This window comes from Cherax quadricarinatus, chromosome 7 (genome assembly GCF_038502225.1).
Source record: "Cherax quadricarinatus isolate ZL_2023a chromosome 7, ASM3850222v1, whole genome shotgun sequence".
In the NCBI taxonomy this organism is placed as follows: domain Eukaryota; kingdom Metazoa; phylum Arthropoda; class Malacostraca; order Decapoda; family Parastacidae; genus Cherax; species Cherax quadricarinatus.
This window is the reverse complement of record NC_091298.1, coordinates 60,315,444-60,331,445: the sequence shown is the minus strand read 5'-3', so window position 1 is coordinate 60,331,445 and position 16,002 is coordinate 60,315,444. Positions and strand designations below refer to the sequence as shown.

General features: G+C 37.3%; 1 protein-coding gene across 5 annotated transcripts in view; it reads right to left on the bottom strand.

The window, feature by feature from the left end:
* Positions 1-16,002, bottom strand: part of LOC128686900 (zinc finger and BTB domain-containing protein 14) — a 407,181-nt gene that overhangs the window by 15,648 nt on the left and 375,531 nt on the right. The window contains exon 5 of one of the 5 annotated variants that reach the window (XM_053774160.2): positions 630-981. The exons of 2 other annotated variants lie outside the window; for them this stretch is intronic. In XM_053774160.2, the coding sequence (XP_053630135.1) occupies positions 667-981 (315 nt within the window). In that variant the 3' untranslated portion in view covers positions 630-666. Of the gene's footprint in view, positions 1-629; positions 982-3,627; positions 14,987-16,002 lie in introns of those variants that run through there. 2 more of the 5 variants (XM_053774135.2, XM_053774142.2) reach the window with 2 other exon arrangements.

Sequence of the window (16,002 nt, the reverse complement as noted above, 5' to 3'; positions counted from 1 at the left end):
CCCTGGCAACATCAGTACTGTCGTTGTTACTTCTATTCGATCCCTCAATAATTTTTTCACCCCTTGCGACAATACTTAAGGAACCAAATTTTCAGAAAACGTTTTCAAGCACAATGGATGTTACTTAGAGGTTCTAACTTACAAAATGGAATGGTTTCTTGTCATCACTATTATTAAATATATAAATGTGAAAACTGCTCTTAAATATATATTGCTTGGAGTTCTTTGTTCTTAACTTAAACAAATTACAATTTCTTTCTCTACTTTATGTGATAAGTGTCAGAAAAGGCAAAATTTACTTATTTGCTGAAATCATTTGAAGTGTAAGTTCAATTTTTTTGAGTCTCTGAGTACTAGAAGCATCTTGTTCATGGATTAAAATGTATATCACAGATTCATATTTGTTACATTGAAACATGTAGTAAGTTTTACATTGTTTGTATGTTGCATAGCAATTCTAAGTTGTCATTGCTGCTATCGAGGATTCAGATATGAAAATTCCTAATTTGCACTCTAATTGCAACCAAATATAGTATTTGTATAAGGATAATGTAAATATTACAGCTTTGTAGAAATACAACTGCTGCTTGTTATATTTTATCTAGTAAAAAACAACTTCTCGAAATGGTGATCATATTTCTGAGACTATCACTACAGGCACTGTTGCTAATGCTGCTGCTCCTGGAGTTGCTGCTGATGTTGCTGCTGCTCATGCAACTGTTGTTCTTGCTGCTGTTGTTGAATGTGATGTCTACGAACATGTCTGTCCATTGTTATCTTCTGTGCAGCTCGGTAAGGGCACACGGGGCAACCAAATGGCTTCTCTCCAGTGTGGGTTCTAATGTGGCTTCGAAGATGGTCACTCCGGCGAAAAGACTTCCCGCAGAAGGGGCAAGGGCGGACTCGGCCCTCCCCTGGGTGCAGCATCGGGCCAAGGGAGGGCGGCGGCAGGAGAGGATCCGACGTCTGCAGAAGCTGCAGCTGCAAGAGAGAAGGTCCGAGGGTCACATTCTACAGGCACGCTCAGTTGATGGAAGGCGTCAGCACATGGGTGACACACATCTTGATGATGCAGTCAGAGAAATAAATGTATAGTGAAAATGTATGCAGGAATGAGTAGTATCAACACAGTTACCTTTAGTTTCAAAAGTGTCAAGTCTGAATTATATATCATAGGGGAAAGCGCTAAACTTAAAAGGATTCATACAGTGCCTGGGAAATGGGAAGTAATATAGTTTGATCTGAGGAAGGGGAGGGATAGCTCCAATTTCTTGAACCAAGAACCCTTCACCAGTGTTAATGAACTCCCCCCCCCCCTTGAAGGGTCTGATCCAAGGTAAAATACAAGGTATGTATAACTTCAAAATTATGTGGAATAATTTAGTGTTCCATATCATTGTACTGCATGGAGTATTATTAAAATATAAATTAAGTTACAGCCAAATGATATTAATTCATTGCCATCAATATTTAGTTTTTATCAGATAATGAATAACAATGACGAGAAAGAAGCAAGAGAGGTGTGTATCAAGATACATAAATGCAAAACAAGCCTTTATTTCTGATGAAATTTTGCTCAACATTAAGTTTGATCAAATATTGGCCAGGATGGATACATGGGCAAGATGCTCACCATATAAACTAAAAGAGGTAAACATAAGCTTTCAGAGTGACAGTGTTTCATTTGGCAAAAAGCCTTTTTTTATAATGATTTTCACATAGTAAAATGTTGCCACAATTAAAGCTTATTCTGTATTTACAATATTTCTTTTTATCTGATAAAGATGAATGCCAAGTAACACATCTTGTTTTGCATTATGCATCTTTACACCCAAAAAATAGTAGCAGTGACTGACAACTATATTCCGCACTGGAAAATAAGTGAGACATTATGTGCAAGAACCATGAAAGTACTATTACAAAGCACAAATTCATACATATATATTAAAAACATATATGTATACATGTTCATGTGTATAATTGTACTGTACAAATGTCAATGCAAATATACACAAAACATAAAATCTCACACCACTTCATGTCGTCTTAGATCCACTAGTCTTCAGTAAACTATTCAATTAAAAAGTTATCGATTATATAAAACTCAAACTAAGAGGTGTTATAACTACTGTTATTAGTTGATTTATCCACAGAATTATTATTACTAGAGTAATTATTATACTACAAGTATGGCACCGATTTTCCAGCAGTGGATGGTCCGGCACCTCTTTTATTCCGGACAAAATTACAAGACTATTTTTTGCCAATTAGTTTACTGGGTGGCCAGAGATGGCATTGCATATAGCGCAGTCTTACTTACATTGTTAACACTGCAGTTGTTGATGGTGATCCCTTGTTTTTATGCGAGTTTTAGTGTATTTTGATAACAGTTAACCCTAGCTGTGGCTAGGATTAATAGCTATACAAGTAACTTGTTAACAGCTATACTATTGATAAGTTAATTGAGTTGTCAGAACTAGAACAACATTCCTTTTTTGACAAAGGAGCTATTGAATTTTTATTTGCATTTGAAAGTGAAGAAAGGCTGTTTCATTTTACAGCAGTAGCCTGGAACCTAACCTGCTGTATAAATGGGGCCCTTCTGTACCCCAGATGTTCTCCCTGAAATATTACAGATCCATTATCAAACAGACATTAATCCTGATGACTCTCAACTTCCAGACCTTCGACAACTCTCGACTTCCAGACCCTTGTGACTGTTTCTGGAGTTCCATTAAAATTCTAAACTTTACCACATTAGGAGCAGTAGTACTGCAATGTTCTTTGATGTACAGTAATTAGTTAACCTGCTAGGTAAAAGGACACAGGTGCAACTAACGTGACATTTTATTGTGGCAATGTTTCACTCTCAAGGAGCTTTATCGAGCCATTATGGCTTGATAAAGCTCCTGGAGAGCGAAATGTTGCCTCAATAAAATGTCACATTAATTGCACTTGTGTCCTTTTACCTAACATATTGTTGGTAATTCTGTCAGCATTAATACAATTAGTTAATCTGTTTTATATATATTAACATTTAAGTTTCCAGCAGATTATGGTGGGTCAGAGGTGTATTGTTAGATTATTATCAGTGTGACCTCTACTGGTCTGGCAAAACTGATAATCCAGCAAGGTCTAGGAACCAAGGGTGCCAAAAAATTAGTGTTGTACCTGTATATCCATAACAAATGCTAAATCTGTTGGGGTCATTCAGTGCTATTTTCCTCACTGAAGAATTATTATTATAATCATAACTAAATGCTAAACCCACAAGGATCACTCACTGAAGAAACATGCTAATTTTCAATCATTTTTTTTTTTACTTTGTTTGTGTATAGCAAAATGGATGACTTCACAAGATGGCAACATGTGGCACAGCCAGTTACAATGACCAAGCACAGTCTACACTTCACCAGATCAATCTTACGAGCAACAGGATTAGGACTAACCGACAACAATGCCAAATGTTGAAAAACAATGGGCTAGGGCATCTGCAAGTGCATTTCTGAACTTTTCAGACACTCGTCTGTTACCATTCTACCAGAAGGTTTATTTGACTTTATCAGATGCTGTACTGTACTTGTATGAAGGCGAGTAAAGGCATTCAGTAAAATAGTTGAGCAAAATATATTTATTAGTATAACTTCTTAAGATTACAGTTTCCACACTGACCCATCGGAAATCTTCACATCTCATCAACAAATTATCACTTGGAGTTCCCTTACAACCTAACCTAACGTATGTCTTTCATGCAGATTAACTTTGGTATTATTGTGCTTAACAACCTTAATATCATGATTTACACCTAATACAATGCAATACAGAGTAAAAGAAAAAAATTTAGACAATCCCCCACCAGACTGATGCTAGATATTACCCATAGGTAGGGTTTCTTCATGTTTTATTAGATATTACCCATAGGTTGGGCTCCTTCATATTTTACTAAGATCCATGGGTGACAAATACAGGACAAAGGTGACTTGGAGCATTCCCATCTAGTTTATGTACCTTTGTGACCTGTGCTGCACAGGTCGTCCAGGTACGAAAACATAATAATTTATACTGTGTTTACATTAATTTTAATTAAATTTACAAAATGTTCTATGTGACGGAGATTGACAAGGAACGGAATAGTGAGAAATAGTTATAGGGAATAGAATAAAGAGCAAGAAACACTGATAAGCAAAAAAATAGTGAGAGACATTGCTAAGGAATAAAAAGAGAGACCGATAAGGGACAGAATAAAGAATGAGACATACTGATAAAGAACAGAATAGAGTGAGAGACACTGATAAGGAACAGAATAAAGAGTAAGACACTGATAAGGAACAACAAAAAACAAGTGAAAAACACTGATAAGGGACAAAATAATGAGAAACATTTATAAGTATTTCTCTCTATTTTGGAGATGAATAAGGAACAGAGTAAAGATTGAGAAACATTGATAAGCAACAGAATAATGAGTCAGAAAGAGATACAGTGGTGCCCCGAGTTTCGTACAGCTCCCAACTCGAACAATTATGTAAGTATATTTTTGGGAGTCTGAAACAGACTAATTTAATTTACAAATTCATTTGGTAACAGTACTCGAACAGCCTTCTGGAATGAATTATGGCCGAAACTCGGGGTACCACTGTACTAATAAGGAATAATAATGAACAATAATGTGAGGAAGTGAAGGAATAAGTGTGCATGGTGGTGGATACAAGTGCCAACAATGTTGCAGCAAGGCATGAATGTGCATAATTTTATTACACATTTCTGTGGAATTCCAATATGGTATATAATGATGTCTGCTGAGGATTGTAAATTTATACCAACTGATAAAAACAATGTACAGGCAGATCCCGCTTTACAGCATTTCGCTAATGCAGTGGTTTTCATTTATTCAGACTTCCTAAAATAAACATATTCGCCACTCACTATAAGCTAAGGATGAAAATATTTTAAGGGAAGTAATGTGTGTACTGTATATGCATTTTTTAGTTTTAGCTCTGTTGATCACTTAATATATGATAGTGTAAACATGTTATCAGGCTTTTATATGTATATTGGAAAGTGGAAAAAAGGCTACGTTTCACTGTACAGAATTAGCCCGCAACCTAACCGGCTGTATAAGTGGGGCCCGCCTGTTCTGGTATATCAAGGAAAAAGTGGTAAGGGACTGTGATTCAGGGAGAGGTGATTGACCACTGCAGACAATGAATGGTTTATGTCAACAAAAGGGAAACCAATAATGTCACGGCAGCTGTAAAAATAAGAAAAAATTATCCCTTCTTTAACTGTGCAATTTTAAATTGAGCACTCTGTACCCATACATTCTTCTACCCCCACATGATGCTTAAATCATCTACAACACCTGCATAAAGAGAGCTTTAGCTAAAATTAGTGTGTGCATTATCAACCTAACCTAGCATTCACCACTTAGTGTCTCATGCATTACTCTAATCATCTTATGGCAACTGAATTGTGTAGTATACTCAAGAGTGAGCAGGAGAAAGAAAATGTAAGCTAGAGAAGGACAGAGTATATGGAATGGTTGAGAGCAAGCAGATACTTAGTGAATGTTGAAGATACTTGTACTTTAGTGACTGCTGGAGAAAATTTTGACTAAGAAAATGATGAGGATGACCATGGCCACAAAAATTGCACATGTACAATATATGTGAGTAAGGTACATATAGCTACGTGAGCAGAGTTCTGCCTGCAAAATTCTGTGTTTAGCGTATCATATAATTATTTGAAGTTCAGATGTTTACAACAGACTACTGCACTTCCTCTTGTATCTCATTCCATTGTTCCACCACTCAGAATTTTTTTTATTATCCATTCAGCACTGTTTTTTCCTCAGTTCACTTCTGTGGAATTTTGGTATCCCTGTTGACAGGGTAATTTGCTACAGTTTATTTGTGTAAGTGTTCCTTTGATAGTTTATTTGTGTAAGTGTTCCTTTGATAGTTTATTTGTGTAAGTGTTCCTTTGATAGTTTATTTGTGTAAGTGTTCCTTTGAGCTACTTACTAAGACTATCACAGTGTTTGCTACATTCATCCATGTAAAGTGAGAAACTGCCTGGAGAGCAATATGAAATGTATATAAGACAGATGAGTATTTTGGCCTCAGTCAGAGACCCATCTGCTGAAGTCTCTCTGAGGTCAGAATATACAGATCTCTCTTACCTATGTTTCATACTGTTGTCCAGATAGTTTCTCACTGTACATGGACGAATGTAGCAAACAGAGAGAGTCCTAGTAGGCAGCTCACAGGAGCACTTACACAAATGAACTATCAAGACTGTGACAAATTAGTTTTAGTCAGCAAGTAAGAGACCTGACCAGACTGGAAAATATTTTAGATCATATATTTATGAATAATGCTGATTTAGTAGAGAAATAATGATGTCAAACACAAACTTAGATCACAATTTAATCAAAGCTCAGACCTGCACAAACACTACACAAGAGGAGACATGATAACTACATTCAAGATTAACAAGTAACACAAAGGATTTTGTAAGAAAGACTTCCTAACCCCTTTAACTGTCCACTGACAGAACAAGAAACTGTAACTATAATCAAAAAAAGAAGATTAGCCAACAGAAGACCAGAACAATGGAATAATTTACAAGAGGAAGTAAAGCGTGTTATCACTGGAAACTTTAAGACATGCAGGACTTTATTGCTGGTCTTGAAGGTGTGTGGACGTCTCACTCTGTCCTAATACGAGAATCAGTAACAAGCTCCTAATCCTTTTAGAGATATCTGTATTCAGCCTTTCTTGTCTGCTAGGAACATCACTGGTTCAAGCACCATATATGAGCTTATTTTTTCCATGCAGAGAAATATTATAAAATACTGCAACATGAAGAAAAAAGAGACAAGTCTGTTTGTGACTTGATAAAGCCCATTGTGCAGGTGAAATGTTAACAAAAGATCGTATTATACTGCATTTGTGTCTTTATCCATATGGATATTTGTACGGTCACATAGTGAGGTCAGGGAGGTGGGGTGTGGGCTTCTGGCTTCATATTTACATCTATGTATAAAATTTTCCACTACTACCTCCTTCCCTGATACATTCCATCTGCTTATCATCCTCACACTGAAGACACTGACTGGCTCATTTATGTGTTTTAAATTTCATTTGTGTTCCTTGTCCTGTTCTCATGCCCTTCAAGCTGGCTGTCACTTTACATCTATGTTATCAATACCTCCAAGTATCTTGCAATTATCTCTCATGTTACTTTATACAGTGGACCCCCGCATAACGATTACCTCCGAATGCGACCAATTATGTAAGTGTATTTATGTAAGTGCGTTTGTATGTGTATGTTTGGGGGTCTGAAATGGACTAATCTACTTCACAATATTCCTTATGGGAACAAATTCGATCAGTACTGGCACCTGAACATACTTCTGGAGTGAAAAAATATCGTTAACCGGGGGTCCACTGTATCTATATTATCAATACCTCTGAGTATCTTGTATGTATCCCTCATGTTACTTTACATTTATATCTACATTATCAATACTTCCAAGTATCTTGTATGTGTCCATTATGTTACTTTATATCTACATTATCAGTACCTCCACATATCTTGCATGTACCTCTTGTGTTACTTTATATCTATGTTATCAGTAGCTCTGAGTATCTTATACATTTAATGAGTTCTGAGTTTTTCTACTCCCAGTCCGGCCATAGGCCAGGCTCATCTGGTACTTGCCTGGTCAACCAGGCTGTTGTGGTTGGTGGCCCGCTGACCCATATATCCATCACAGTCTGGTTGATCTTGTATGTATCCCTCGTGTTACCTTTGTCCTCCAGTATTGTGAGGTTTTAGTACTTTCAGCATGCTTATGGCTTCTGAGGTCACACCCATTATGTTTGGGACTAGTCTTGTGGTAAACCTTAGGATTACCATTAACTTTCTTATGTGTTTCAGGAGGGTTGGCCTTATAAAGTCCCTCTAATGGCAGTGGGGTTGAATTTATCAAGTCATTCTGGCAGGAGGGTTGAATTTATCAAGTCATTCTGGCAGGAGGGTTGGATTTATCAAGTCATTCTGGCAGGAGGGTTGGATTTATCAAGTCATTCTGACAGGTGTGGATTGATCAAGCCATTCTGACCAGAGGATTGGACTTATCAAGTCATTCTGACTGGAGGGTTGGATTATTCAAGTTAATCTGGCAGAAGGGTTGGGTTTATTAAGTCATTCTGGCACATTCAGTAGGGGATGGGGGGCAAGATTGTGTGGCCATGCTGGTTTGTTTGTTACTATCCATGAATTTCTGCCATTGATTTATTGTAGAAACTTCAGCTTTGTGTCTGAACCTTCCATTCACTTCGACGGGTTTCAATAATTTTCCTACTCCTGCAACTTGGCCTTAGGTCAGGTGCTTAACACTTTTAATTGCCCTCCAATTTCATCGCAGTCGTCTTTACAACATCCTGTTATGCTTCACTATTATTATTATTATTTATTCATCATTATTTATTAATTTATTCATTATTATTTATTCAGTTATTGTTAAAAATCATCTCATCTCCCTAATGTAACTAAACCAACACTATGCTATGCCTGCTAAACCTAGGATAAAAGGAGGTAAGGAGGTTTGATCTATGGAAGTGGGTAGTTCCAGTTTCCTGGACCAAGAGCACTTCATTGATATCAAGGCACCCCCCTTGAAGAGTCCTGTTCTTCAGCACCTATCATCTCTCTCTCTCCTACTACACAGTTTTTCTTCAAAGCTCATATCCCTCTTTATAAAACGTTCTTTGCACCTACCATAGCTGTCTCCTTAAGGTGGATCTTCCTTAACACCATCGTTTTTTACACTTGTGAAGACAATATAAATAAGATACAATACATGGTTTATGGCATGTTATTTAGATGTTGCATTTACCAGGGGCTGTATGGGGATATCAAGTTCCTGATAGACGAAATATCTTCTGCATAAAATACCATGACCTGCACATTTTGTTTTATTTATATACTTGCAGGAATAAATTTACCTTTTACAATACTGTGAAGACAACCTTGATGGGTAACTGATACATTGCTGTGCCAACATTGTCTTCCCCTTTTATGTTGTTCTGGACATCAGGGATCATTGACCCCCATGGCCCAGTCCCATTATTATTATAACATTCATGGGAAAAAACTGAAACTGTAAGGGTCATATATTGCCTGGGGAATTGAAAGTAATCAGGTTTGTTCCATGGAAGGAGAGGACTGGCTCTAATTCCTTGGATCAAAAGTCCTTCACAAGAATCAAAGAACCCTTATGAAGGGTGGCTCAGTCCCAGGTCAGGCTTGCTGATTGATGGTTCATCTAGTCAATTAAAGTGTTGTTGCTAACAGCACAGTCCACTATGGAAACCACAGCCTGGCTGATCAGGAACTGACAGGAAGACCTTCCCTTCCTCTACACACTGTCACTACCTAGACCTTACCACCTGTTTCACTCACCTTTCGTAAGTCTTGTAAATTAAACACGTGCAACACTTGGGTATCTTTTCAATCTTTTCGAGATTGATGGACTGATTACATCAACTCCAGGCTGAGGGACTGATACCTGAAACTCCTTCCAATCTTCTTTGTATTGGACTGATAAAGCCACTGTGTGGCAAAACATTTCCACAATAAAGATACCCAAGTGTTGCATGTGTGTCTAATTTATCAACTTGTCGGCTCTCTGAACCATTTGTCTACTTCCCTAAGTCTCATTACAGTACAGCAGGGCCACACATATTCGGCACCCTCTTTTTGGTGTTCCATGTTTTTGGTGGTTTTCAACTGAGCCATTGTTCATCATATTCGGTGGCTTTTTCACCCATTTTAGTGCAACAGTTGCATAAGGGAAGGGCAATCAGCACCATGTTTTAAGGTAAGTATTGTATGTATTATGTATTTATGTTACTTTTGTATCTGCTTTTTTATGCCCAGCTGTATTGAGCACTTAATATATGATAGAGTAAACACATTAACAGGCATTTTAGATGCACTCAGCATTGAAAAAATGCAATTTTTCTACCTGATGGCAATTTTCACTTATCGCTAGGGGTCAGGAACCTAACAGCCACAGAAACGGAGCCCTCCTGTGCTGTATAAACGACCTTAGTCAACTCTACTCTCATGTATGACAAGACTGGGAAGAAATCACTACAAAGCACATAATTATGAATGTAAAAAATACTAGTGAGAAAATTTCAGATCAGAAACATGTGCAACTGCTGTTATTTGAAAGATGTGCATGTGTAAATATATGAGAATGGTCAGATGTTTTTCTTCTGTCATTTTTTCACTCGTATTTTTTATTGTCATTTACGTTTAAGAGTTCAGCAATTGCAATTACACTAGATAACTGACAGGCAAGTAATAGAAAAAGACACAGTATATACAATGTATAAACTGCATAAAATGAGAGAATAAAAGGTCAAAGGAAGGTCAGATGTATTAAGTTAGGTGTAGCATGATGTGGCAAATCACTCGTGTCCTGTAATTTTTACCTGACCAAAACTTTTGGTATGCTAAAGTGTCCTGTGTTTTGTTCAAACAATGTACTGCACAGATGTATATTATTCCATGTGCAAGTTGCGAGAAGATCTACATGGGAGAGAGAGAGCGATACCTAAGTATGCATACTGCACTGGCAATAATAATAATGCATGTCATATGCTGAAATACTGATGGACATCTGATGAAATGGGGTGAGGCTAAACTCATTATAAAAGAAGAGAACCTGTACTGACGCTGTTGCCTACAGGCTAGCGTTAGATATCTTAGGATTACAGTTGTGCAAAACATGGAAAGTTTTAGCATATCATAAGTTCTGGCTCTAGGAATACAGTTTTGCAAAATACAGAAAGTTTTAGTGTATCATAAGTTTTGACTAATAAATTTTAAGGAACACAGGTGTCAGGTGACCTGACACACCACACTACACCTGATTTTGCCACATCTGACCATCCTTCAACTACATATTTTTGGATTTTGTATATTCTCTACCTATTTTAAAAAGTTGCTAGTGAGGAAAATTCCCACATACATGTCATATGTGTCTTCATTATAAATTCACTAATTACAAGTCATAAATTAAAATTAAAACATCACATTACAAAATCACACACACACAAAGAAAATATTCTATATATTAATTTCTTCAAACATTGTCAGTAATCGAGCCCATTAACACACCTTAAAACTCTTCAACCATTAATTTTTTATATTTGTATGTCAAAATACTAATAATTTTTTTGACTGACAATTATATTCATATGGAAGCACTAAACACGTATGGCTCGTACAATACCTGGAGAGTGGGAGGGGTGGGGTGGGGGAGGGTAATCAGCTTTAATCCAACAAAGTGAAAAGCAGCTCCAGTTTCCTGGATCAAAAACCCCTCACCAGCCCCAAGTCAGTCCCCGTCGAAAGCATTACTGACACAAGATGTTGAAGAAACTTATCTAAGGATTATTCTAACTCATAAAGTGAATGCTAGATGTTGCAACAAATGCAAGATGTTGCAACAAAAGGCAAGATATTGCAATAAAAGGCAAGATGTTGCAACAAAAAGCAAAATGCAAGACATTGCAATAAAATGCAAGATGCAGCAATACAGTGCAAGATGCTGCAACAAAAAGCAAGATGCAGCAATAAAATGCAAGATGTGGCAACAAAATGTAAGATGTTGCCACAAAAAGCAAGATGTTGCAATAAAATACAAGATGTTGCAACAAAAAAACCAAGACATTGCAACAAAAAGTAAGACATGGCAACAAAATGCAAGATATTGCAACAAAAAGCAAGTTACAGTAATAAAATGCGAGATGTTACAATAAAAGGCAAGAGAACCTGGGCTGACCAGTCTCCAGTGTTGGAGATGTGATTCTTGTACAACATGTGGAAGAGTTCATAACTGTAAGTATATTCATGTGGGATGTCCTAAATCTGCAGGGGTCATATAGCACTTGGGTAGTGGGAGGAAATCAGGTTTGATCCAAGGGAAGGGCTATTCCAATTCCCTGGATCAGAACACATTACCAGCTCTAGGACACCCTCTTGAAGGAAGGACGCAATAATAATAATAATATACCGTCTGGTTGGCAGATACCTGCAGGTTATTCACAAGCCTACGAATTGGGGATAAATCATTAGGTGATGCCTGGGTCAATCCTTGACCATTTTCACGACCTAATAAAGGTCCAGCATGGTCGGAAACATCATCTCGAAGATTTCGCCACCAATCTGTAGTACAGATGTGATTTGTTCCAGCCTCATTACTGTGATTTTTATTCTTTCCCTGCGGTTAATATTTGTATCATTTCTTGCTTAATACTGGAAGCACTGATATAAGTTCATTAAAATAATTATACAGTGGAACCTCAGCATACAACTAGCTCCCTACTCGAACAGAGCTCAGCATTCGACCAAACAAATACGACCTGCCAGAACTTCACTGTAAACTATTTCGTGTTTCTTCGCATTTTTTTGGGTGTTTTTTGTATTACATGTATTTGTATAAATAAGTCAACCATGGGGCCTACGAAGATTAGTGATAACAGCCAACCAAACAGAAAACTGGTTGGGAAGAACTTGTTTGATACTCAAACGGAGGAGCACTGGAACAGCTTTCTGGAATGAATTAAGGTGGTATACCAAGGTCCACTGTACAAATTAAAAAAACTCATTAGGCATTATCTTTGGAAAAATGTGTTACAATATAATTTTGACCAACATACATTACATTGGTGCAACAAGTGTAATGAACATTGATCAGTGAGGGAGTAAAACCCATGAAACCAAAACGAGGAAGAATGACTGATTGTGTGGTTTAACCTCTAACTCATGGGTTCCCAACCTCAGGTGTGAAAGGGCATTTCAAAGGTTCAACAAAGAGCCCTAATGAAAACCACAATTCAATTTGTTCACTCGCAGTACTGTATCTGCTTCAATTTGTGATTTAAAAATTAGAAATTTGACTTCTTCATCTTCAAATGTGATATTACCTTTGAAGGGAGTGCAACATTAATCAAACATTTCCTAGGGAAGCAGGACACAGAAAAGGTTGGGAACCTCTGCTCTAACTGAGGGTTCAAGTGTAGACTATCATTTGTCCTCGTCTTTGTCATGTACATTTTCCTCTCTTAACAAACATCATGCTAATATATTTCTAGGATGCACTGAAAACTCACCAGTAAAACCTCTAGTTAATGGACTCTGGAAATACAGGACAAAATCAGCTCGGTCAGTTGATTTGTAAACAACAAAGTCTGTTGGTTACGGAACTGCCCGTTATTCACTCCCATCTCTTATCAACTGCAATCACTACTACCAGCCACGAACTTCCCTTCTATTAGTCCATTAAATCAATGGCTTACTCTATTTAAATTGTTACATAACCTTTGCAACAATAACATTCCTAGCTCTTGCAAGAATTTCAACATTAATTACAACAAGCTACAAAATTGATTCAACAGAACTGGACACGTTTGAACAAAATTGTAGAAATGGTCAGTGAAGATGCATAACATCACACATCACACCAAGGCAACAACCACAAGCTTTGGCTGAGACAACATTTTTATCAGTGTAGAGCTTTATCAGATCATCTTGACAGGATAAAGCTCTACACAAAATACAGCATCCTAACATAAGCTCATTCTGGAACTTGGGTCTTGTCTTCATACCTGTTGGTAATAGTACAGCACAGGTGGGTTCTGCTGTACAGCGCTTTACAGAATTTTGGTGATGCAGTGGTTTTCAATTATACCCATTCTTCATTTATTCAGGATTCCTACAATAAATATATTCACCACTCACTATAAGCTAAGTATGAAAACATTTAAGGTAAGTAATGTGTGTACTGTATATGCATTTTTTTGACCTAGCTCTATTCCTCACTTAATATATGATAGTGTAAACAAGCTTTTATATGTATTTGAAAGTGAAAATAAGGCTATGTTTCACTTTACAGCAATTTTCACTTTATAGCAGTAGCCCAGAACCTAACCCTCTGTATAAGTGGGACCCTCCTGTCCAACATTTCAACTATAAAACCCTGTACATTTTGTCCATTAATAATCATGAGCACCTGAGTCAACAATAGCATTTATTATTATTATTACATTTGTGAAGGAAGCACTAAACCCATAGGGGGTCCATACAGCACCTGGGCAAATGGGAGGCAATAATGCTTGATTCAGTAAAGGGAAAGACAGGTCCAGTTCGTTGCATCAAGAACCCCTCACTAGCATCAAGGAAACTTCCTTGAGCAGACAACAGTGTCTTGGCATATTTAAAACAACTTACTGTAGTTATACTCCTAAAATATATTCACAAATGTACTTAAGGCCTCTGCATCATTATTTAACACACAAAATATTATATAATGTAATTATCCTTTGACTTATTTTAACTTGCAAAGACTAACTAGTTATAAAAATAAATACAGTTGTAATCCAGTCACTGTATTTTCATATTTGGATCACTATTTGCAAACAAAGGATTTTCCAATCCTGCAGTGGAATTAAGCATGTTTCTTGCGCAGGTGCATGACCATACTGGCCTCAGTGGGAGCACGATGGGTGCATATCTGGCACTCATGGCATAGGTCTGGATGTACAGAAACAATGTGACGGTCTAAGTCCCCTGACTGGGTGGCACGGTGCTGGCAATGAGGACATGAATAGGGTCTCTCCCCAGTGTGAGTCCTCATGTGTCTTGTCACGTCTGACCGCTGGATGGAACGATAGCCACACATGCCACACCCATAAGGCTTGTCGGATGTGTGGGCTCGAAGATGCCGCCGAAGAGTGGACTTGTTAGTGTAACTTCGACCACAGTGTGGGCATAGCAGTACTGGTGGCATCATGCCTACAGGGTAGCCCTCCAGCCCTCCCCCTGCAGCTGCCACGTCGTTGTACAGGTCGTCCCCAGCTTCGTCTCGGTCCTCTTCGCCATCATCATCATCATCATCATCATCGTACTGCAACATAAAACACCGCCGTCAGTCCCTTTCACCATCGGTATCACAATCCTCTACGTCCACGGTAAGTTGCTGGTCTTCTTATATCATGTTCACACTACATTTCACTGACCCTATGATCTTAGGATAAGTTAGAGAAGTGGTGTACATACACTCTAAAGATTTATCAGTACATACGTATTTCACAAGAATCTTTGATGGTTAAACATAAGAAAAAAAAAGATAGTATAAAGAAGAAAGCAAATATATTTGGAAAGATAACAGAGGTATGAGAAAACTAATATACTGTTGTCATATAATAGTAGTATTATAATTTACTGTTCTATATACTATGCTCTTTTTAATTAAATTCTGCCAATCCAATGTTACACAGTAACTAATTATCTTAAGCACTTTCGGCAAGATACTTTACAAATTACTATGTATTTTTATTTCAAAATTTCACTATGTACAATATACTGTACTTGCTGTAATATAAGTCAAAAGTTTTTCAAGCAAATGAAACTAAATCATAGGATATCTATCTTAGCTTAAAAAACCTTAACATGATCTAATTCCTGCTGGTGGAGCACAATATTTAGAGTGACAACTTAGAAGTAGAATTATCCCAAATTCTACCGCTGAGTTTCAGTTCTGGGAGCAAATTATTACAGCCTCTCCTCACTTAATGACAGAGCTCCATTCCTAAGACCACATCGGTAAATGAATTCGTCGCTAAGTGAGGAGCATACTATAATGGTAGTGGGTTTGTGTCAACCATCTTTGATATTGTTTTAATGTCACCTTTGCACCATTTATAACATTTCTGGTATATTTTTCAATGTTTATACAGTAGCGTATTGTATACAAACAGAATAGAGGAAATCAGCTTTTATATACATTATTTAGGTATGCATATTGGTCAAAGAGTCCTTTGTAAGTCCGAGTCATTGGTAAAGGAGTACATTGCTAAGTGAGGAGAGGCTGTATTTATCATTCAACAAAGACAAGCAGGTTGTGAAGAGTGACTATAAAAA